General features: G+C 36.4%; 1 protein-coding gene and 1 pseudogene across 1 annotated transcript; one reads left to right on the top strand and one right to left on the bottom strand.

Annotated features, from left to right (window-relative positions):
- The window catches only part of LOC127946110 (rotatin-like), a 45359-nt pseudogene extending 35053 nt beyond the window's left edge, over window positions 1-10306 (bottom strand).
- A 5762-nt stretch (window positions 10307-16068) lies between these two features.
- On the top strand, window positions 16069-23543 carry LOC127946016 (suppressor of cytokine signaling 6-like). The gene is made up of 2 exons (XM_052542300.1): window positions 16069-16450; window positions 17559-23543. The coding sequence occupies exon 2, from the start codon at window positions 17683-17685 to the stop codon at window positions 19258-19260; it is 1578 nt and encodes a 525-aa protein (XP_052398260.1). The 5' UTR covers window positions 16069-16450; window positions 17559-17682; the 3' UTR covers window positions 19261-23543.
- Window positions 23544-24876: the final 1333 nt, after the last annotated feature.

Raw genomic sequence — 24876 nt, 5'->3', positions numbered from 1 at the left:
GTGCTTTTTATTTTACCAGTATGTGTGTTCCCTGGGAATTGAACCCACAACCTTTTGCGCTGCTAACACAATGGTCTACCACTGAGCAACAGAATTAGTGCAAATTCCAACTGTTAGTTCCTGCCTCCATTTGGATGAAGTTTTGTTTTGGTCTAGGTACTTGAGGAAAAATTGCAATAGGCTCGGCACGATTATGCAGCTAGCTCAGCCCTTTGAAATGAGTATCTTTCTGAAATCAGACTTAAGCCCTATTCGGACGGGACTAGTTTTACAGGGGGTCGTTAGAGAAATCTGCGTTTCACAGACGTACTTGGTGATTTTAATCCCGCCTGAATCTGCCACATCTGTGTTTTTCTCACACAACCTCTTGTGATAATTCCAGAGCAAAATACCTACTGTTTTTCAGCAAACTCAGTGATCCTCTGAGAAAACTAATCCCGTCCGAATGCGAATGTCTGTGATTGCCGGTGATATTTTATTTCACAACGCGATTCCTTGTGTGTTTTGGCCAACGTGAATTACCGTAGATGATCTTGCCGCGCGCATGTTTGATATATTTGCTTACCGACAAATAAATAATTTAAAAAAAATAATACAAACAATAAAATCAAGAGCAAGATCACGTAAACTGTTAATACCGGCTATTGTAGTATCAGCATCTGGTAAAATTACTCACGCTCATTTATGCACTCTGTTACATATGTCACACCACGGTCTGTCCAGCAGAGGGAAACCTAGAGCACAAGACCTTCACAACTTCCTCCTGATATCCTGTTAATGATTAGCTCAATGATATCACCTGTGCCTGGCTTATTAGTGTTTGTGTGTGGGCATATATAAGACCTGCATTTATTTTTATCTTTGCTCAGTCTTGAAGTTCTTTTGTTCAGACAGATCCTTTGGCCCTATGTTTTGGATTTCTTTGAGAGACTTTTTACTCAGAACTTTGACCTGCTTATTTGTAGGCTTTACTTTGTTTTTTGGACCTTTTTGCCTTGTGGATCTGTATCTTCTCCAGCCATGCTTCAGAAGTTAACTTTCATGTTTATTCAAGAAAGACACTAAGTAAAGACAGTTTGTTTTTTTCCAATCCTGCCTTGTGTGGTTCTCTGCAATTTGGGTCTACACTGCTCTGTGGTGTAGTGGCTAGAGCATTGGGCTACCTGCAACATATTCTGGGTTCTAGCCCCAGTTGTGACAGCAAGAACTTCAAATGTATAAAAATAAATGCAGGTCTTATATATGCCCACACATAAACACTAACAAGCCAGGCACAGGTGATATCATTGAGCTAATCATTAACAGGATATCAGGAGGAAGTTGTGGAAGGTCTTGTGCTCTAGGTTTCCCTCTGCTGGACAGACCATGGTGTGACAATGTTTTTTTGAATTACATATGTACCTTTATGAAAATTAAACATACGGTAGGTTCAGCCTATTACACACACAAAAAAAAGGAAAACAAGTTAACTAGCCATTTAGTATTTATTGTGTAATAATACTAATGGCAATCATTCTGAATGAATGCAATGAACGCATACAGAGCACGTGATCTCTGTGACGCCCAGATGCACAAATCAGACTCTCCCACCTCTGTAATAAATGCAAAGATGTTAGTCCCGTCCGAATTGGTACATAAAAATCTCAGACGTCAGGTGGTAAGAATCGAAACTCAAACATAGTTTAGAAAACTAGTCCCGTCCGAATAGGGCTTTAGATTTATCTATGAGAATTTTCGTTTGTGTGGAATATCTCTGAACTAAGTAACTGACATAATGTTTACCTGACTAAGAGTAAATGGTTACATTGGTTGCACTTTATTTTACAGTACGTGTACCTACATGTACTTATAGTGTACTTACAGTGTATTTATCTAAGAAAGTTCTGGTAACACAAGGTAACTACATGGGTAGGGTTAGGTTTAGGGATAGGTTCAGGGTTAGGACCTAGTTATTACATAGTTATTGTTATTACTATTATAAGTACATAGTATGTACATGAGGAATAGGACTGTAAAATAAAGTGCCGTTACATTTGATATCATTATGATTATGCTGAAACTATTTTCTCAAGTAGATTAAAGGAGACATGTGCTCCTTTTTATAATATGCAATATAAATCTCTGGCGTCCCCAGAATGTGTCTGTGAAGTTTCAGCTCAAAATACTTCACATTTTTAAAATGCCTATATTGAGTGGAAGCAGAAACACGCTGTTTTTCGTGTCTGTTTCTTTAAATGCAAATGAGCTGCTGCTCTCTGCCCCCTTTTCCAGAAAAGAGCTGCGCCATTGCATCTCGGACCTGCTAAAAATATCTGTTTTGGTTCTGAGTATATTATTTATCGCACTGAAATTATGCGTTTTAAGTTCTGAGTTTAAACTTCTGATATACCGTCTTCTGAGAGCACACATCTGAAGCACATGAACAGAAAGTGGCTGTCACAGCACGTGAGTACTAAACTAAGTTCTCATTCACAACCAAGTTTACTTCAAAAACACAGACGAGTTACAAAAACAGTCGGTTATGTCAGTGAAGGTAAACTGCTGGGAAATAAATCACATGTTTATTTAGAGCTGTGTGGCAGCAGCAATATACAGTACATAAATCAATAAATGCACTTCTTGTCTCCTCTGAGGCTGGGACTCTAAATATTGTTCTGTTCTCATCTGTGCAGCCAAAGACAGAACAGTTAGCATGTTTTGCTCAAACGTTCACTATGGCATTAGTTGACAAATTTCAGTTTAAGTCACTTCCTTGTTGGCTTCACAAGAGAGAGGTAGATGCTTAGTATAAACTTACAGATTAATGAGCCGTAATATTGTAATAAGATCCCTTTGCCACGTCACCAAGGGAGCGAAATCAGACGTGCTCATTTTCTCAGACTCTTGCAGAAGAAGGCTTACCAAAACAAAGTTAATGGGTTAATCTTTTTTACATTTCCTTTGCTGGTAGATGCACTGGGGACATAATTATAACACTTAAAACCTGGAAAAGTCAGATTTTTATGATATGTCACTTTAAGGTGAAGGTGTTTGTTACTGCAAATCTGCATCCAGGGTTAAATACATACTAGATCTCAGGTTAGATGAAGCATGGGGCATATTTGGTGGGATTCTAGATTTCTGACTATTAGTTAAGTTGTTATGTAGTTGCATTAACTATGGGGGCTAGACAAAAATACTATTACCACTATAACTAGTAACCATGGGCCATACTTCATAGGACTAGCCATAACTACTACTTTAAAATGGCAAGCACAGGCAATCAAGTAAATAGTATTACTGTCATGAATCTGATCCCTGCTGTTCCTCCCACTCACCACCAGACGTCTCCATCACCTTTTCACCCCAGACTCCATTTCCCATAACTCTCGTGCCCTGGAACTGATTACAAACACACCTGTTTCCCATTAGGAGGACTATTTAAGCTGCATGCTCTCACACACTCATTGCTGAGTCTTTTTTTTTTTTTTTGCTGTAGGCAAACAAATCTAAGCATTTCTTAGTTTATTGTGTTTTCCCTGTTTCCTTGCATTACCTTGCCCGAGTGTTTTTGTCTTTGGATTGTTCTCGGTTTTGTGATCGATTGCTGCCTGCCTCGAACTTCGCCTGTTATTTGGATTACTCTTTTGTTTTGTCCTGGGATTTTGTTTTTTGCTTGTGATTTACTGTTTTGATTACGTTCTTGAACAAAGCTTGCACTTGGATCCCCTTCTCTGTTGTCACGCCACCGTTACAGTTAGTCACAACCTATGGCTAATAATCAGATTGGTGAGGTTGTGACTATGAGATCAGAGTAGATTCCAGGGCTCGCAATATTTAGAAATCCCTTGTAGCTCTTTTGGGCAGGTATTATTAAGATTTTGATAGCCCAAAATGAATTTAACTAGCCAGAATAAAATTGACATTAGCTGAACTTCACTGTGGACAAATCAGTGATTTCTTTCTTTTCTTTATATTTAGCTTTCTTTGCAATGCTGCAAAGCTATATTTATATATATTTTTTTAAATGTGTTGCTCTTTTAAAACTAATAAATAAAAAAAAAAAATAATAATAATAAAAATAATAATAATAGTAACACTATTAAATGCAAACTTTAATTAATCTCAAAATGACTTTATTATAGACTATGGTCAATAACAAACCAAAACAATTATTGGCTTATAAATTAGAATTTTAATTAAATCAATCCAGTGAAAGAAATATATTCTTTCTTTAGCATATATCCTAAGTTAGGCATTCTTAAAAGTTTCCAAGCATTACATCAGCTTTTAGAAACCTCAAAATGACTCCATATCTCAATTTATGTTAGTCTTTTGTATTCTATTTGTAATTATTTAGACAATAGTGTAGAATTTTAATATCGGATATTACATTTTTTATTTTATCGGTATAAGCCAGACTCCACCAAGAAACGTATACCTCTAGTAGATTTCTTGCAAGTTATTCAGTCTTGAAAGTTTCCAATCATTACCTCATCCTGTGCATCCTTTAAAAAAGTGCATATAGCTTTCATGCAGTGAGAAATACGGAATACTCTACGATACTGGCTGTATCGTTCAAAGCAAGCCTGCTCTAGGTACCCCACTGCTGACTCGTGGATGAGTGGGTACGCTATACTGAAGGATGAATCAAAACACACAAGGAAACTGCAGCCACTGTACCTTCAGGAAGGTTATCTCCAGCCTGTTTGTAAAGACATCACACATAAGGTAATAAACACAAATATGTACACTAAACAAGCTCAAACTAATTAATTTGTCTGTAATTACAGTGCTGTCCTTAGGTCTACAGCTTAGCTGAACAATTGACCCTTCCATAGAGACTTCTGGTGTGTCATTTGTTTTAATAATGACCGTGAAGGACAAGGCCATATGTTCATTCAGCAACGTGGCACAGCTAATTAATGCCTAAGAATGGCACAGCCATATGCTCACTCACCTTCTCCACAAGTAACAAGGTTTGCAGGAGACGTATTGTGAGAATGGCTGTGCCCGTGAAGACCATTTGGTGGTGGATCAGAGATGATTCTAGTTTTTCAGAAGACGTCATGCCATGCTGGATGCATATAACGTCTCCCATTGTCTCAAAACATGCCTGTAATTTACCTCTCTGTTACCTTACAAAAAAAAACAAAAACAAAATACAAGTACTAAGAGACTAAAAGAGCTCATGCCATTTTATTGCCAGCAGGGGGCAGCAAGAGTCCTGTGCATTTCAAAGAAAGTTTTCAGATGACAGCAGTTTTTCAAGCTAAAACGCCATGAGCATGCATTAAAGATCAATGAGGGAGAGAGGCATGCTGTGAAATATACATAATCATATGCGGTGGGGAATGTTCTCATATGTGTGCACACACACACAATGGGCTCGTTGAAAAATATTTCTATAGTCAATAAACATCATTGGATGAAACAACTTTGTAAATATGTGTAATAGGACCTACTTAATCCTTGGTATGCATATAATGCAATGCACTTATGTAATTTTATATAAAACACACATAATCTGAATAAAAACAAGTAAACTTTGAATAATGATAATGGTAAGACTTTACAATAAGTTTGTGAACATTACCATTTCTTAACCATGACTAAATATCTACATGAAATAATATATGTTAAAATTGGTTTATGCATTATGAACTAACAGGAATACGAACAGTGTTAATTAATATTATATAGCAATGTAAAATAATATAAATCTGAAAGACCATTCGTTTATTATATATAAATATTAACATAAATATGCTTATTGGGTAACACCGACCAAGACTATGTTAGAAGACATACTGTATCTCAATGGGACAAAAAAAAAAAAAAAAAAAAAATGCATCATGACGCTCAATACATTAAAATTAGTTAATGAGCCATCATTAACTAATATAAACAGAATTTGTGAATCTAGGTTAACTTATGAACTAAATGTAGAATTGTTTTATTGTTAATTAATGTACATTCATAAATTATTAACTAATGTTAATTTATACAAGCTGGAATGCATTAACATTAAGCAAGATTAATAATATTTCTAAAGGTATGTTCATTTATTTCATTAACTAATGCTATTGAAACAAGACCATATTGCCATATTGAAACGAGATACTTCTTATTGTAAATTCTTACTGTATTTTATTAAACCAATACAAATGCTTTAGATGGAAATAGAAGATGTATTGAGTTGTCAGGAGCAAACAGGGTCTTCTAAGTGGTGAAACTGCCCTAAAAAAAAAAAAAACAACGGTTGTGCCATGACTGATTTGCGCTGATAGCTTAACGTTCTACAATGACCATCTGTCCCTCAGAGTAAGTGGAGTGGGTGAGACGGAGCAGCGACAGGTGTGTGTTTGTATGCACCAATGCAGACATCAGCCTCATGGCTATGGATCTGCACCGTGGAGGAGGGCTGTTGAAGACACTTGCCAGCTCTGTCGCAGTCAGGCTGTGCTCGTCCCACACCTCGGGGGCTATGCTGTCTCCCAGCAGCCCCTGTGCCTCTGCCAGCAGCTCTAGCACCCGTTGGAAAAACTTCAGGCTCTCGGAGAGGGCAGGGATGAGAAAAATGAGGGGAATATGATGAGCGATGGAAACACATGTGTGAGGGGAAAGGCAGCAGCTGTAGCTGCGTTTGAAACAGGAAAGAGGATTTAAGAGGACTCTCACCTGTCCTGATGAGAGGGAGCGCGTGCTCCATGGCCGCCACGGCAAATTTAGCCAGGCTCCGCAGCTGCAGCTCCAGTGAGTCCTCCGCTTCCATCTCCAGGGGGAGCTCCAGGTGGGGTTGCAGGAGGGGAGACTGTTGGGCTGGCCTGGGGGGAGCCCATCTCTGACTGCTGCTACCGCTACAGTAAAAATCAAAAGGAGCACCTAATTACTAAAGACACGAATGGCTGTGAGCAACATTTGAAAAAACTGAAAAGATTTTTCCAAGGTGCAGAAGAATACTTTTGCTATATTTAGTTTTCATCTTTTCCATTTTAATGTATTAATACATAATATATTTTAAAATGTAATTTATCTCTGTGATGGCGAAGCTGAATCTTCAGCATCATTACTCTTCAGGCTTCAGTGTCACATGATCCTTCAGAAATTATTTTAATATGCTGATTTGGTGCTCAAGAAACATGGTTTATTATCAAAGCTTAAACAGAAAACAGAGCTGCTTATTTCTTTTGTGGATACCATGATATTTGCTTGCAATTATTTAAAATTCATTTGAATTTTTTTATTTTTTTTTGCAACAATTTAAATGTCTTTACTGTCACTTTCAATAAATGTATTGCATCTTTGCTGAATAAAAGTAATCAAAATCTGACTGACCCCAAACTGTTTAATAAAAGCGCTGTTTTTGATTCAGTACCTTTAAGATTTCTGTATGTAAATTACCTCTAGACAAGGTTTGTCAAAAATAATAATGAAAATAAATATTTAAAACAAATATATAATAAAAAAGCATTGCATGTCCAAAGAGAAATTAGAAACCAGTTAATCAATTAAATATTTTACAGCTTAAAAAAAGGCCTTGAAACACTTTTTTTTTTTTATTAAAAAAAAATAAACTGAACAAGGAAAAGTCTGTTTTTTATTATACTTTAAAAGGCAGAGATCAAGGCTTTTGGGCATTTAAAACATTTAAAAAAAATTAACCAACCACAAACTTGTGAACTGTAGTATATGTAATTGAACAGGGCAACATTTATAATTGATGGTGTTTGATACCTTGCTTGGCTGAGCAGAAACATGGATCTCTCTAGAAATGTAGGAGGCTCCTCAAGTTCCTGCAAAGCTGTTCCAGACAGGCCAATGCCTGAAACGTCAGGTAGCTGACATCTTCATCAACATTCAGTCCGAAAAGTGACAGGAAAGCTCTACGTAGAGGGGAAAACAGAAGTTGATGTTGTCTTATATATGAAAACAGTTTAATATATGAAAACAGACGTTGATGTTGTCTTGTATATGAAAAAAGTATAATATATGAAAACAGAAGTTGATGTTGTCTTGTATATGAAAACAGTATAATATCTGAAAACAGAAGTTGATGTTGTCTTGCAAACCTGCGAGAACATGTTTAGAATTGTTAGAGCATTAAAACAAAATGGTGATGGTGCAAGTGTTTTAAGAGAAGTGATTCTACATTCAATTAGGCACTAAATAAAAGGCCACCAGATTCTGACTTTTAACTTGTGTAATTTGTACCAAATTAAAATTCATTAACCCTCCAGTGGTGCTAAGCAATGCCAATGAATCAGGTTGATTCAATAAAACTAATTGTGGCACCTTCGATTTTAAAACAATTGCACAAAAGATCAAGATCATTAAAGAACCAAAGAGAATGATTCCAAAACAAGGCAAATGCTTCATTCTTGCACAACAGAGTTATAAATAATTTTCATTGAGGGCATTGAGACTACATATCTCAGTAAGAGGATCTCAAATGAATATTACTCGCCAACATATTTTTGACAGAGATACAGCAATGCTTGTCACTTGGTTTCAAATGCGTGTACTAAAACGGCTAGTGTCAGCTTGCCAGATAATCACTATGGTACAGTCTAAGACACAAGACACGATTTCCCGCTGCCATTCCAATACTTTCCGGACTTGAACGTATTTTACAGCCAATCAGATTCTGTGGCATTCAATTATAGTATGGAATGGGGATTACGGAGCCCACGATATCACTTTCATCATCGTCACTCAACTTACGAAGCTCCCATCAGGGGTTAAAACAACTGAGAGAAATGAAACTTAAATCTTGAACTGTACTTGGCCTTTGCAGGAATATTCCAGCAGGGAAGCCTTGCATTATGATGTCACGAAGCAGCTCGCAGGTGGTTTGTACTAAATTGTGATTGTCGCTTCTAAGGGAACTACAGATTGAATGAGCGACAGGTCATTTTGGCAGCAAAACATATATCAGATAGCAACAGTGGTAAAATTACACCTAGCAGAGGGTACAAATACCTTTCATTTGATGACAATATACGTATGATGATCTGTTGAGTTCAAGGACAGCCATGGGAAGAGAACTTCAAGCATCTTACAGAAGTACTGACTGCAGGGTAGAGAGACAAAACAATATAAAGATCTTAAAGACTTTAGTGTCGAGACTTCAAATAAAGGCAATGATATCAACAATATGTTGATATGCTAATATATTCATATGGAAATTCTGTTATTATGTATTTTATATGTATATTATATTGCAAGAAAAAAACGTTATCTGTGTTGATATTAGATTACTTGACACACACATTCCACAGTGATCCATTTTACAGATTTAATGAGTTTAAGTTCTTCCTGAAAGTTAGTTAACAAAAACTAATTCGATGTTGATGTCACCTAGATGATACTCTGGGGGTGGGAGCATCTGTCTGCTTGGGTTTAGTGCACTGGAAGTATCCCCTAGCCGACGAGTCGTCGTCTTCTGAGAACACAAAAGCAGCTGTTGAAAAGCGAATCAGAACCAGCACTATCACGCTCTCCTCTGCCTTGAATCAGACAGTCTACTCATATTCACTGCAGAGCTGCTGTCAGACAGCTATTCAAACCCGGACTATGTGGCAACCTTGACATTGGTTATAATGATATCGATATCTACAGTAATCTGCAGAACAGACAGATATAAAATCAATGTAATGTTTGTATACCTGTCTGCAGCGAGGGAACACAGTGTGGCTTGTAGGAGTTGGTGGGTGGACAAATAGGCAGGGACTCTGGGAGGTGGAAGAGCTGATCGAAGATGCCCTCTATGATAGTTCGGAAGTGAGGAACCACATTAGGCAAAATGTGTGTTAGGAATTCGACAGCACCTACCTCCCGTAGCATCTGGGCTCCAGTTGTGTGCTTTGACATGGTACGGAAACCAAAATTAGATACTACTCAAAACATGCCATCTAGTAGAATAATCTGTCTGGTTCTTTGTGTGGAGACCGACATCCGCTTGCATTTTTCCTTCCACTCATGATCTGAATGGTAATGAATAGTGCCACTGCAGTGAGGCCCATTAAAACATCACTTCCTGTCATTGAGAACATCTCACTAAATGCAGCCTGGCAGTATAAAGAAGACACTCAAATCTTTTTGCATAGATTCAGTGCATTATAATTATATTGGACAGCATGCTGTTCAACTCCAGAACTTTCTCCAGGACTGAAACCTCCTGAAAATTCAACCATTCCATAAGGAAGACAAACAGCATCCTTTCTTGGACCAGATCTAGAATGGTGATGAGACCATGATCCAGTTTGCTTATGATATTTTTAAGAGCCCAAACTCTGATTTCCAATAAGGAGAGTCCATATGGAGAAATAAAAATTATGACATATCAATACAACATAATGCAATGCAATAATTTAGAAACTATACAAAATACAGTTTAAATGAAAAAATAATTGAAATATTTTCTCCATCAGTATTTTTGTCCCCCCTTTTTTAGATACCAAAATCTAAACATTCTTAAAGGTATAGTTCACCCAAAAAACCCTCTAATCATTTACTCACCCTCCACTTGTACTGAGTTACTCTGCCAAACACAAGAGAAGATATTTTGAAGGAAATCTTGGTGACTTAGATTTTCTCGCTTCGGACAGTGACATATGACAACACAGTGAGATCCTCAAAAGTGATAATTAAAAGACTTCTAGATCTTGATTGACGGCTCAGCAGGCACACATCTTTTTATGGATTAAAAGCGCTAGGTGACAGAGGACAATGCTGTGATATTGTATGATTTTAGAAAGCTGTGATAAATATTAAAATTATGCTGAACATATATTTATTTTATCATGCAAAGACAGTTACATAACAGACAAAGATTAAAGTAGGTTTAAGGCATTATAAACAATACAAAAAAAAAAAAAAAAAACTTAAATACAAGAAGACATTTGCATGCTCAAGAGAACAGCTGTGTACTCACTATCTGGCCACACAAAATAAATTGTAGATGTAGAGTTTGTTTCTTCTTTGGATTTATCCCTACATCACTTGATTCTCTGCAGTGAATGGGTGCCGTCAGATCAAATATGAGCTCAAATAACAGATAAAAACATCACAATAATCCACAGTAATGCATTCACTGCAGAGGATCCATTGGTGTGATGTAAGTGCTCTGATGAAGAAACAGACTCATCTACATCCTGAGTGGCCTGAAGGGATTTTATTTTATTTATTTTTGGGGGTGAACTGTTCCTATTACTTTAATCTATTAATATAAATCAATTGTTTGTTATGACATGTTCATTATTTCATTGTGTTGTCCTTGTTTAAATATCTCAAGATCATTATTAAATAAACTGAAGTCTTGTTTCTTTATTAATAACAGCACACAAAGCGTGCCAACACTTTCTACTGTCTGATGAACCAACAATCCACAAAGATTGATTAAATAACATTTCCAGGCTGAATTCATAGGACAGGTCTTCTGGATAGCATTGGATGCGTTTTTCACCTTTCATCCATCCATCTTTATATCAGAACTAAAGGCCTGTATGTGGCAGATGGAATATGATTTAAACACCTAAATGTTCACCATGTGCTCACTGTGATGGACCCTGCTGGTAATCAGCCTAGAGCTGAGATCAGTCATTCAAAGCTTTCCAGCCTGAGGAAACAGACTGCACCTTCAGATGAATGTGTCCTGGGTTCGGTATGATTCATCACCTCCTCTGGTACACCGAAGCCTCACTCCAAATCACTCTATTTGTCTAAAACACCACAGTGCTGTGGTCTCCTCCGTGAGCGGTCTGACCAGTTGATATGATTCGCAGTACATCCCTGACCTGAAGACCTTTGGACTAATTTCCCTGTTTTATTTTCCACATGGCTGTCTCTTTCTGATATGCAAACTTGTGATACGGAGAGGATCGCACCGCAGTTTTTTTTCCCACTGTGAGATAAAGTGCTTGGCTGATGAACCAAATCTATCGCCCTGGCTTGCATCCATGCTCCTGTCCGGAATCATCATGAATATTCCACACTAAGAGTCCAATATGGAACGTAACCCAAACACATTTGATATCGCAAAGAGCAGGTAGACACTCCGATTTCTAATTTGGTTATTTTGAAACTCTTTAGACTTTCTTTATGACAGTGAACGAGTTCCAGAGTTATCTGGGTACCTGCCTTGTGCAAGTCACCATGAAATTGGACATTTTTATTTTATTATATATATATATATATATAATTTTATATATATATATAATTTATCTGTGCAAATATTTTTTTTTTTTATTCAAAAACATTGACTTACCCTTCCCACTGACAACAACATCTCTTCTCTAATGTGGTGGGAGAATTACTTCCCCCTCCAGCATCCTGTCACTCATATGACATCACAGCTATCAGCAAGCAACAATCCGGTTAATTCCAGATGGACATAATCAATATATTTCCCAGAAGCAACGGTTTAAAGCTGAAACATCTTCATTTCATAAGACATTAACTGATCAACTCAGGTTATGTGGATTCTTGTTTTAGCAGCTGTTTAGACTTTCATTCTGATTGCACCCATCCCAGAGGATCCACTGATGAGCAACTGATGCAAAATTTCTCTAGATTTGTTTTAATGGAATATTGCAGTGTGTAATTAATCTGTGCATATCATCATTATTAGTAATATTTTTTTCATTCGTCTTGCAACTGCATCTCTTCTCTGATGACGTCTTCACTGTCACGAAGGCAGGACAACAAACACTTCCCTCCAGCAACCTTTCACTCACATGAGATTATAGCAATTAGCAAAAAACAACAATCCAATGATCCAATCAGTTACTGATCAATAAAATCACTTCCCACCCATTCATTTTCCTTCTCCTAAGAGAAGCGTTTCACTCAGAAATACAGCACAATAGAGAAGAAAACAGAAAAAAAGAACAGAAAATATATTTTAAAAAAAATCAATCAATCAATTAATTAATTAATTAGTTTGTTCGTATTTAATGGCATAACACATTAAGGATTATGTATATACATGAAAAAGTAGAATGCAATGTTATGTGTGCATGAATCCATGCAACAGCTTTGTCTCACTCACATTACAATTTCTTTTTTTTTTCTTTTCTTTTTTTTTTGAAAAACAATAAAATGCTTACATGGCTAAATCATTGCAATTAGAGTCTATTTTGATAATCCTTAATATTATAGAGTAATTATGAATTTAAAAACACAAACATTTCTAATTTTGCATCAATGAAGTGTGCAAAAAAAAAAAAAAGGTTGATAAAATATCTAAATGATTAAAAAAAAAAAAAAAAAACTTTAGTCTGGCACCCATGAAGAGTGGCAAAAACCTGAAACAATATCTGGGCTCTATTAAAAACAGAAAGTGATATAACAGAATAATATCTCATGCTATTACAACACATACTTTAACATTACACAACCAGGCCATCATATTCACATAACATCCAGAGTTCTTCAAAGCACATACATGCGCGCGCACACACACACACACACACACACACACACACACACACACACCAAAATAACCCAAAAAGCATAAGCTCAGTTTAAAGACAATGAACAAACCATGTTTTAAGTAAATATCAATGGTGTTTTCTTTGCATGGGTTAATTGCATTCAGCTCGAGTTGTATATAACTGACTCATTACATTCAGTGTGGCTACAGCTGTTTCAGGTGTAATTAATGCAAACTCTCTCAGACCCTTTAAGGACTCTCCATGTGGAGCAAGCAGAGGTTTTGAAGGACTAGCTCGCGGATTGCCTTTCCTGCATGCTAATGTATCCAGAGCATGCACTTGTTGACTTGAAAGAAAAAGAGAGCATACGCTAAAGAGGTAAACACGATCAATCCAATAAATGACCCCAGACTGGAGAGCAAGAGCCGCTCAAGCCAAGTAATCTCAGACAACAAAAACCCAAGTGGTCCCACCGGTACCATCACTGTCTGACATGTTTGTAATACACGTCTTCCGCTCCACTGCAAGTGTTGAAGATATTAGGGTGGGCACCGAGGGACCTCTGACAACCGTCCCTCTAGCGAAAACAGTCAAGCTGAAGGACGAAATCAATGTGAGAGATGCTGCAGACATATTGAGCAAATAATTTCTGGCTCATGCAGCTTTCATACAAAATAGGAAAAATCATATGAGATATGACAAATGATAATCTCTTGCTTTTAAAATGAATAAAAAGCATGCAATGTAAAGAAACCCTGTTTATCTTTATATAACGATTCTGGTTTGTCTTCTAAAACCCCTTTATAAGCATGGCTCTTTAAAGGAAACAGGAGCTCTCCTCTTCTCTGGATATAATGTGGTTCAGCTTGATAAGCTCTAATAGGGGCATGTAATTAGACTCTTTGCAAAAAGGCTGTCTCTACATAAAGAGCTTCGGCAGGTTCACCACAGCATTTGATTAATTTGACAGTTTAACTTCAAGGGTGGAAAAAACCCAGCATCTGAAAATAAGGCTCATATTAGACCAACAGCAGTAAACACTATTACCCACTTAAAAACAATATTGACACTAATTAGGCCACCAATGAATTACTTGAAAGTTCATGCTTTATCTCAAATAACACTGCAGCACTTAAAAAAAAAAAAAAAAAAAAATTTTGACTTCACAAAATATTCATAAATTAAAAACGTAAAAAAATATATATCTATCTGTCTGTCTATCTATCTATCTATCTATCTATCTATCTATCTATCTATCTATCTATCTATCTATCTATCTATCTATCTATCTGTCTGTCTGTCTGTCTGTCTGTCTGTCTATCTATCTATCTATCTATCTATCTATCTATCTATCTATCTATCTATCTATCTATCTATCTATCTATCAATCTATCTATATATATAGTCAAAAATAAAAATAACATGAATATATGTATGTGTTTATCTATATTTGTTTTCATTATTAAGCATATCTGAGATATAAAGACACTTCAAAATATAAAGATACTGATGTGGATTTTTTTTTTTTCAACTTTCATGACAAGACTCTGCTGATCTGAGCATTCAATAACTTTTAATAAAGATAACTTTTCTCCTTTCGAAGAGCATTTTATCTGATTAAACTGAAACATACCTAACAGACATATTTTGAGGCATCAGTCTTTAAATTCCTTATTGCTTAGTGTATTAATTTTCTCCCAGGCCTGTGAATTCAAGCTACAACATTGTGTGTGTTGTGTGTGTGTGTATGTGTGTGTGTGTAGTGACAAAGCTTTGTAAAAATGTTATGTAATTACAAAAAATATTTATCATTTCAATTCATATTATCAGCATAACAATTTGATTGAAAAGTTAGCAAGGATTAAATAATATGATTACATAGATAATTCACTCTCAGATAATATAAGTGTGAATGAATGAATGAATGAACTTGACCCACTTTCCCATAATACATAAATAATAAATAATCTGCCACATAACCTACTTAAGGCGAGACACTGCAGGTGAATTGGGTAAAAATAAAACCTTACTTACTAAGTTGATTACATTGATAATTGCAAACATTTTTTGTATCACACGTTTTCTAAAATCTTATGTTTAAATATGCAAATGAGGCATTATTTAATGAAATATGCGCTAATTTGCATACATTTCTAGAACAAAAATTTGAAGACTGGATGAAGTCCATTTTAAAAATCTTGTTGAATTTTTTTTTTTTTTTTTTTTTTTTTTTTTTTACATATTAGAGTCAAATGTTTTTACATAGGAAATTCTTTGTATCTCTTTTTGCCACTCTTCAGAAAATACTTTGAGCAGCCGGAAAACAATATATTTTCATAATTTTGGGGGGAATAAAATGTTGTATTTAATCAAGAAAATTTTAAATGAGCACATCCCTCTGTAAAAACTTTCAGAATATAGACAGGAATAAATATGTAAACTAAAAAGAAAAAAATTGACAGGTGCATGAAAAAACAGTGTTTTTGTCTGCAGTGTCCCCCCTTAAGATGTTAAACCAATATTAATATGCTATATAATATATAGTTTGTTGTCTTTAAAATGTGAACTTAAGTATTTATGTTGGCTAGTTTTAATATATTCCCAGTCCAGACGCCCTCCTCCCTCTTGTTATCGTTTCTGGGACTTTTCCCACAATGCAACAGTCAACAAAGGAAGAGGGAGAGGAACGGGCTGTAGCTAAAGTTGCTAGCTAGCACAAAAAAGAGGAAGAGAGAAATGGAGCTGTCATAAAATTTTAAGGAATGTATCTCTCATCAAACGGGCAAATACAGCTGAGAAAACAGCCTCGGCTCTTCACGTGCATGGGATGATGACAGACCATCAGCAGTGGGTGTTTATGAAGTGAAGCAGCTCTTGGTCGTGCGAGGGAGCTGACTGTTAGATTAGATTAGCAGCTAGCAGTCTGTTATTAGCACGCTAATGCTAAATGCGTTCCTCGTCGTCAGATTTACACACACATTCGACCCTGATCCATCTTTATGAAGAAAAAAAGGGAAATTAAACTATTTAAAGCGGTAAGTGGACATAATTTGTTGTATGTACTTTTTATATTTACACTATTTATGTCAGACACGATGAAGGTCCCATAGCCTGCTAAGTCAGTTCATTTTAGGCCTTTTTCTTTTTTACACAAAGTTACAGAAATTGGTCTGACAGTCATTACTTTAAAATGTATTATAATTGATTAATCTTAAAGTTCTGTGTTATGGTTATTGAGTTATATGCTCTCGTATCATATGCGAATTAAATGTGTTGATATAAGGCCTTTGTCAGTTCTGCAGTAAAAGTTCTGCTGTATTTGAGGATAAGAATGATTGTAAGTAAATGCATTCAAAGCATATATATATATATATATATATATATATATATATATATATATATATATATATATATATATATATATTAGTTAAGGACATAAACTGATCTAATGATTGATTGATTAATTACATTATTTATAACCAACTGAGATTGCACCTCGTATTGATTTGAGTATTGTAAAGTTCAAGTTAAACGATAAGCATCAGATGTCATAACGGACAGCTTTGTAACATTATATATTTCTTGTGTCACCTGTGATAGTGATCGATTTTGTTACACATTTGAAATGTAAACTTAACGTCATCAGACAGTCAACTTTAACTTATAATATTTCTCAAAAGTAAATTTCAATAAGAAAGGGTTAATCAATTAAAGTACTTTAAAAGTGTTTTTGTAAATTTAAGCATTGTGAATAAATGTCTTTTGAGGTATTGGCATTATAAATTGGATGCATTAAAAACTAGATAATAATTATGTAGATAAAGGAATAGTTCACTTATAGAATTAAACAAAATCCTGAAAATTTACTCTCCCTAATGTCATCCAAGATGTTAATTTCTTTCTTCAGTCACAAATAAATGAAGGTTTTTGAGGTAAGCATTTCAGGATTTTTCTCAAAATAATGGACTTGGCCAAGGAATAAGGGTCTTATCTAGCCGAATGACCAAACAGAAAAAAATACTGACCAATATATTTGTCACAGATGACTTGAAGTGTAATCCTAAATCAAAAAAAGGGAGAAAACTACATGTTTAGTTCTCATGTATCTAGTTTTCATGATGTCTTTTATCTCACCTTTTGCAGATGACGAAGGCTTTGGCGTTCACATGATTGACATTTCCCAGTCACATGGCCAGACTCTGCGGTTAGCATCTTTCGGTCAGCAGATAGGACCGTCCCATGCCCTCACCTGACTGGATGTACAAGGATGAAGAAGATCAGTCTGAAGACGATCAGAAAGTCACTTAACATAAAGGGCAAAGAAGATGGGGATTTCGTCATGCTCCAGCAGCCATCATTAGCAGCTGATTTCACCAAGGATGACTCTCTCTTCGGGGGCTGTTACACCAAAGGGCTGGTAGGTTGTGATCTTAATGGGGAGGATGAGAAGGGTCATAAGAACCGATCGAAAAGCGAGAGTCTTATGGGCACTCTAAAGAGGAGACTGTCTAACAAACAGAAAGCGAAAGTCAAAGGAGGATCCACAGCAGTGGGCTCTGGAGATGATGATGATACCTTCTCTTCCTCATCAGTCCCCATAAGCTTTAATGAAGTCAAAGCTCAGCGGCCCTTAAGGTCCTCGTCCGTCCGAAGCCATCATTACAGCCCTTCTCCATGGCCTTTCCGGCCAGTAGGCTCTGAAGAGGCTTGCATCAAGATGGAGGTGAAGGTCAAAGCTATGGTCCACTCCCCCAGTCCCAGTCCCTCCCTCAATGGCATCAGAAAGGAGTTCCATGACATTCAATTAGAAGGTCTGTTCCAGGATCAGAGCGAATCTTTGAAGGACATGGAGACTCAGAGTGGCAACTTGCATTTGAACATTGAGGATCACGTGCCTATTGGACTCACACCTCAGGACTACATCCAGTACACAATGCCTTTAGATGAGGGAATGTACACCGATTCATCCAAGTCCTTCTGCTTGGATGGTCCCTCGCCAATGGAAGTGGTTGATCAGGTCGAATCGAACTTGTTGCATGTGGATCAGGGCCCGGATGACCATGATCTCATGCCATCAGACATTCTCATGGAGCAGGCGGTGAACGGACATCTTCCTGGTACTCCGGCGATGGTCCTTTCCAACTCCAGAGCTGACACACCTTTATTTTCTCCCTCCCTGTCACCTCTTTCCAGCAACGATATTTCAAGGACCCTCTCCGGGTTCAGTGGTGCAGACTCTCATGTTGTCGAGAGAGTGAGGCACCACCTGAACTTTGACCCTAATTCCGCTCCCGGTGTTAGCAGAGTGTACGATTCTTTCCAAAGCAGTGGACCCATGGTTGTAACAAGCCTTACAGAGGAACTTAAAAAACTGGCCAAGCAGGGTTGGTATTGGGGACCTATAACTCGATGGGAGGCCGAGGAGAAGCTCATCAACCTTCCAGATGGCTCTTTTTTGGTGAGGGACAGTTCAGACGATCGCTATCTCCTCAGCCTGAGCTTTCGGTCACAGGGAAAGACGCTTCACACCAGGATCGAACACTCGAATGGCAGATTCAGCTTTTACGAGCAGCCCGACGTAGAAGGTCACACTTCCATCGTAGATCTCATAGAGCACTCTATAAAAGACTCTGAAAATGGCGCATTCTGTTACTCCAGATCCCGTCTGCCGGGGTCTGCCATGTACCCCGTTCGGCTGACCAATCCTGTGTCACGGTTCATGCAAGTGCGTTCGCTGCAATATCTTTGCCGCTTTGTCATAAGACAGTATACGCGGATAGATTTGATTCAGAAACTGCCTTTACCAAACAAAATGAAAGATTATTTGCAGGAGAAGCACTACTGAACAGATTGTAGTGGGATATGGTAGTAAAATGCACTTTTTGTTGAGTGGCGTGTCCTTAAAACAGTTTACATATATGGAGGTCAGGTGATCAGTTGTGCAGGTTGACTATCCGATCTTCCCACAAAAATATGCGGTAAATTTGTTGTTGCTCAGATTCAGTGTTTTACATATTGCAGGTCTTTTCAGAGCAATGTGGTAAGTCCAGAAACCATTTAGGATTGGGATTCAATGCCTAACATAAATATTCTTATTGAGTATGATTTGCAGTAATGCTAATACAAAGCTAGTAGGGCTGCACGATAAATCAAACCCCATTAATCACGATTGTCATGTGCATCAGTAAAGCCAGTTCTGTGATTAGCAGTAAATCTCCCATCGCCTGTTCTCAAGTGGAGCAGCGTTTGCTACACAGAGCTGTAGTTCTTTGACAAGCTTTGCAAAATCGCGTTCATAATCGCAGACGATATAATCATATGATGGTGAAATCGTTCGCGATAATGACAGCTGTTTGCGTATCTTGAACTATGGCACTGTGTAGTAAATGTTGCTCCATATGAGAGCATGTGAAAACCAGTGTTAATTTTGCTAACGAAGACAACACAGAACATTTTTTATGTGACTAAGATGAGACGTTGACGAGCTAAAAATAATATCTGATGACAAAATTAGGATGAAATTTATGCAGCGTATTCGTTAACTAGACGAGACTGGACTATAATGTTATGTGAGGACTATTGGACATTCAAAATGCATCCTATAGGCTATTGTCTTTCAAAATGTGTGTTCCTGTCATTGGATTGCAATCTATTCTTAGTATGGCAGCCGCAGTGGATGGATAGACTAATAAAACGCAAAAAGTTGTCCTTTTTCATTTCTGTTAAATGGATAGTTCAGTAATTTATTCTAGACTTTCCAAGTGTATTCCTTGATTCAAATTTCTCATAAGCTTAATTGATTTGGTCTAAAGAGAGAAGAATTAATTATTCTTTTAATTTCTTTTAATTAAAAACTACATATAAATTAGCTACCAAAATAAATTTTGGTGACTACAGTTTGACTAAAAGTATTGACTAAAAGTTAACTAAAATGCAATTACTTTTCGTCGACTAAAACTATGAAAGACTCAAATGACTAAAATGTGACTAAGACTATTAAGCTTTTTTTCTCTCAAGACTAAGACTACATACAAATTGCCTGACAAATTAACACTGGTGAAAATACCACATTTTATTACATGTTTTTACTCCAAATTCACATTATAAGGTCAGTCGAGTGTTTTCTTAAGCAAAATAATTAAGGCAAACAATATTTCATTGTATTCTAAGCAGTGATAAAGGCCATGTCGATTAGCATTTCATTATATATCTACTTTATGATGAAAATTATAAGAACTGAGATAAACTATATATTGCCATAGTTGTGTATTTATTAGTCACATTGAATCAATGAAAGCAGTGAAATCTTCTGTTTATACATAAAATGTATTGCCTTTGGTATTTAATTTTGATTAATTGTGCAGCCGTAAAAGCTAGGATTTGAAGATGGAATGTTGCATTAATGTGCTTCATTCATCAATAGTTTTGCTGTAGTGTAAAGGTGTGGTCACATTGGTGAAATTTTGGCAAAAAAACAAAAGGTTATTTTCAATAGCGATGTATGGAGCGCAGCTATCAGAAGACACTTTCAAACCAAGCAGTTTTTTTGTTGGTCATTGTGCTGAATGTGATGCAAAATCTGTGAAGAAATCTTTCGAAATGGATTCCTATTGAAATTACTGGGTTTTCGCCCATGAAAATTCACACCTTTACAAGAAATTAGCTTTTCTCTGGAAATATGATGTCAGCCTCGTTTTTGGCAGGTTTTGATAGTTTTCCTTCTACAAATGGGTACTTTTAATGAAGCTTGCGAATATGCTGGATGACTGAGTTTTAGTTAAATACAGTTATCATGTCGAATGCATCAAAGTTCGACAGACAGCTTTTTTATAAGAGTTTTAATGCTTTACATCTATTAAAGGGTTAACAGTTAGACATTTATTCATCCATTGGACTTCTGTAGATCTGTGCAACAAATTTACTCAGTCTTATATAAGAAGGCCACAAAAATGGACTGTGAATCACATCCTAAACAAATGTTATAGAAGAATACATGCAGAATGCCACAAATCTGTGATGTTATACACAAAGGGAGCAGGTAGAGAATAATTTTTATTTAATTTTTTTTTTGTATAGTGTGGTTCATACAGTATTCTGTCCAAATCATTTTTGGCTCATGCACATTAAGCAAAGGTTTATTATGATTCATGAACATATTATTTGTTTTGTTAAACATATTAATTATTTTCATATTCTAGTGCTGGAATGATTGGAATTGGTGACAACCTACCCAACCCTAAAAACACAGTTTTATAGAGACATTTGGCTTGTTTATACATCAACCATAAGCAAACTTTTAATTAAGCAAATTTCTCAATTATGCATTCTTGAGTGAATATGGGAGATTTCTTTTTGCTCTTCCCCGAATGACAGAAGTCTTTCCTCACCCTCTGTCCTCCAAAATAGCAGCATGTCAGCCTGTCAATATTTCATAAAATCTGCTTCAAGCCAAAACTGTTGAATTCAGACATTTGAGAAGTTATGCACTGTTAGTTATGCATTTTGTTTTTCCCACACCTTCTCTTTCTAGTCCCCTGAAAGGGAATTATCTGTTGCTTTTGTTTTAATGTAATGAGGGCTTCAGATAGGAAAAATTGTCAGTCATTGGATGATCTTTAGTTTTTGCGCATTACTTAAATGATGCTGGGATAAATATGACGTTAAATGGTTTAGCTTGTGCACTCTTATGAGTCGGCGCTGCTTGGCTTTGGACTCTGTTGGGATAATCAGCAAACAGGGGAGCTTATAAATGTCTCTTTAGCTGGCATATTGAATGTGTGTGAATCAGAGCCAGATCTTTCTATTTGCGGTTTCACAGCACACATGGTCTAATGCCTTTTAAGGGCCTTTTTAAAAAAAGTGCCAACTGCTGTTCACAGAAACCGGTGAACAATGCCGCGGAAAGTATTCGTGAGACACCTTAAGGAGACTTTGAAGGTTAGCTGTCAAACAAACACAGTTTGCCATCTTTGCGTTATTCATTAGTGAAAACATAACCCATAGGGTTCATTCCGTCAGTGAAAAATGTTTTTTACAAAATGCGTATAAGGGAACAATTTGAGATGAAAATTGCTCCTTAACACACCTGGAAACTTATTTTAAATGCTGTATCTGTGTGTGTTTTGGTAAAGAATATGATATTCATGTTTATTTGCTGTATTCGAATGGGCAATGTTGCCATTTTCCAATTAAATGAAGGGTTTTCTTTTCTGAATGAGTTGTTGGATGTCAGAATCATCACCTAAATTGTGTGTGTTTGAGTAGTGTGAGAGTTGTGGTTGAGTAAGCAACAAAAAGAGGAATGTTTTAGGAAAGGCACAAATCTTTCAATTCGTTGAAAATGCGTTTACCAGAATGTGGAAGTCGGCTAATGCAAAATTTCAATGTGAACTGAAGTGTTTGACCGCAATGTACATTGAATATCCTTTTGTTTTGATTCCCAAATGTGTGGCATAATTAGAATAAACACTGAAAATGTTTAAAAAGAAACAAAGTTGCCGGGACTCCATCACGTTCAATATCATTTTCATGACCTTGTATGTATGTCGTTAGATGTCGCTTGTTGGGATTGCTGAAGCACTTTGAACCGATGACAGCTGAGCGCTTGACAAGCTTCACTGAAATATCTATTTTTCTGATTCATGTTCTGTTGTCCTTGTGCTGCGAATGAAGGTGAATGTTTACATGATGTATTTAGGTCAGATTAGTTATCTGGGTTTCTATCTCTTAAACGGCTTGGTACAGTTTTACAACATATCTCTTTAATGTGTCATACACATTCGTGCTGCTTTACGATCATGATTGCCTTTTTAATTACAAGGTGGGGGAGATCGAAGGTCACCTAGATATAAGCCTATGTATGTTTAAAACGACTTTGGTATACTCCTCCCGAGAAAGTCACATGCAAAAATAGTATTTAGTTAGTTAGAATAATGCTCTGAATTCAGTCCTTTTTGCCCAAAAGGGTCTGCTCACTGCAGTTTACACGGTCAGTTTTCCAAAATCAGATCTTGTTGTTCATTTGAATTCATGAAAGTACCAATAGTGTTTTCTTGCACATTTGGATACAGTTAAAAAATGTTTTGTATCTGCTGGTATAAATTATGAATAAAAAATGATCCAAAGCTTTGTTCTGTGCTGTCTGTTTTTCATTCTTTAGATATTAATATGGATTAACTTATTCACATATTGTTTGTAGACATTTAGATGCTTATGTAGATATTTAATTATGGAGGTATTTATTTGGATACTTATGTAGATATTTAGACAATTAGATACGTCTTTCTTTAGATTATTAAATTAATTTGTGTATTTGAATATTTGTATGAATATTTAGTATTTAGATATTTATGTAGATATGTTAATGTTAATATTTATTTAATTTATATATATTTATATTAATTCTCTTTATATTGGTGATGGTTAGTTTTTGACTTTTTTTCCTCCCTAACTTTTGTCAGACATTCAGTATTTGAGATGTATTTGTACTGTTTGGTTTCCATAATGACAAAAATCTAGAATATGCTTGCAGTTCTTGTCTTTTGGCTCATAAAGGAACAGACAAATATTTCTTCTTTCTCTGGGTGCAAGATGTTTTATTCATGGTAAGGTGGTGATAAGTTGTCACACTCGGATGCCACCCTCGTAACATAGCACGTCCTTTTAAATGTGCTGAACTGAGTGAGTCAAACTTTGTGTGAAAAGAAGAGGTTTGTTTTGATATGCTATTCAGTTCTGTTTTGGGATATAATTGGTGCTATGGATCCGTCATGTTGTGTTTTTAAAGCCTCTTATCCACCCATTGTTTAGGTAAGAACTTCTTCCACGCTGTTTAATGCATATTTCACTGTTGGGGCAATCTTTGTCCCTATAGTTCAAAAACTGATTTAACAAAAAAAGTGTTTATGACTGACTTCATTAGCTACAGTATTTGCTGTTGAGAAGCCCAAATTAAATGTAAATAGCTCCCTAGATTTGCTAGTGTAAAGTCAGTTTTAATTCGAGAGAAATCGCTGTTTGGTTTGTTTTTTAGTGGGAGTGTTTCTTTCTTTCGTAAGTCATCAGTCAAATGTCTTATTTTTAAGATTTATGACTTCGCCCTGCCATCTGGTCCTCTGCATGAAATTCCATTTGTCAGCGGATGATGAAGACAACTCAAATTACCCAATGAATACAGCTATGGCTTTAAATTGTCGTGGCAGAAGGAACTGTGGGTCTGCAGCATAATTATGAGACCCAAAGTGCCGGCTGGCACCAGATGTTTGTATTTGTGAGGTAGTAAAGGTTCGCGTTTGAGAGCAGACTGTGATCCAATGCCAAAGGTCTAATCACCGCTGAAGCTATGGGTAACATGACTTATTTACTGATCATAATGAATTAATTAAATAATGTCTTGTGCGTTTCTGCTGTGGTGACAGTGAGGTGGTTCTGGGTTATTGCCAGGTTGTTTATTTGATGTTTA

Source organism: Carassius gibelio, chromosome A24, assembly GCF_023724105.1.
Source record: "Carassius gibelio isolate Cgi1373 ecotype wild population from Czech Republic chromosome A24, carGib1.2-hapl.c, whole genome shotgun sequence".
In the NCBI taxonomy this organism is placed as follows: domain Eukaryota; kingdom Metazoa; phylum Chordata; class Actinopteri; order Cypriniformes; family Cyprinidae; genus Carassius; species Carassius gibelio.
The sequence above is the reverse complement of the archived record's forward strand: the minus strand, read 5'-3'. Positions and strand labels throughout refer to the sequence as shown.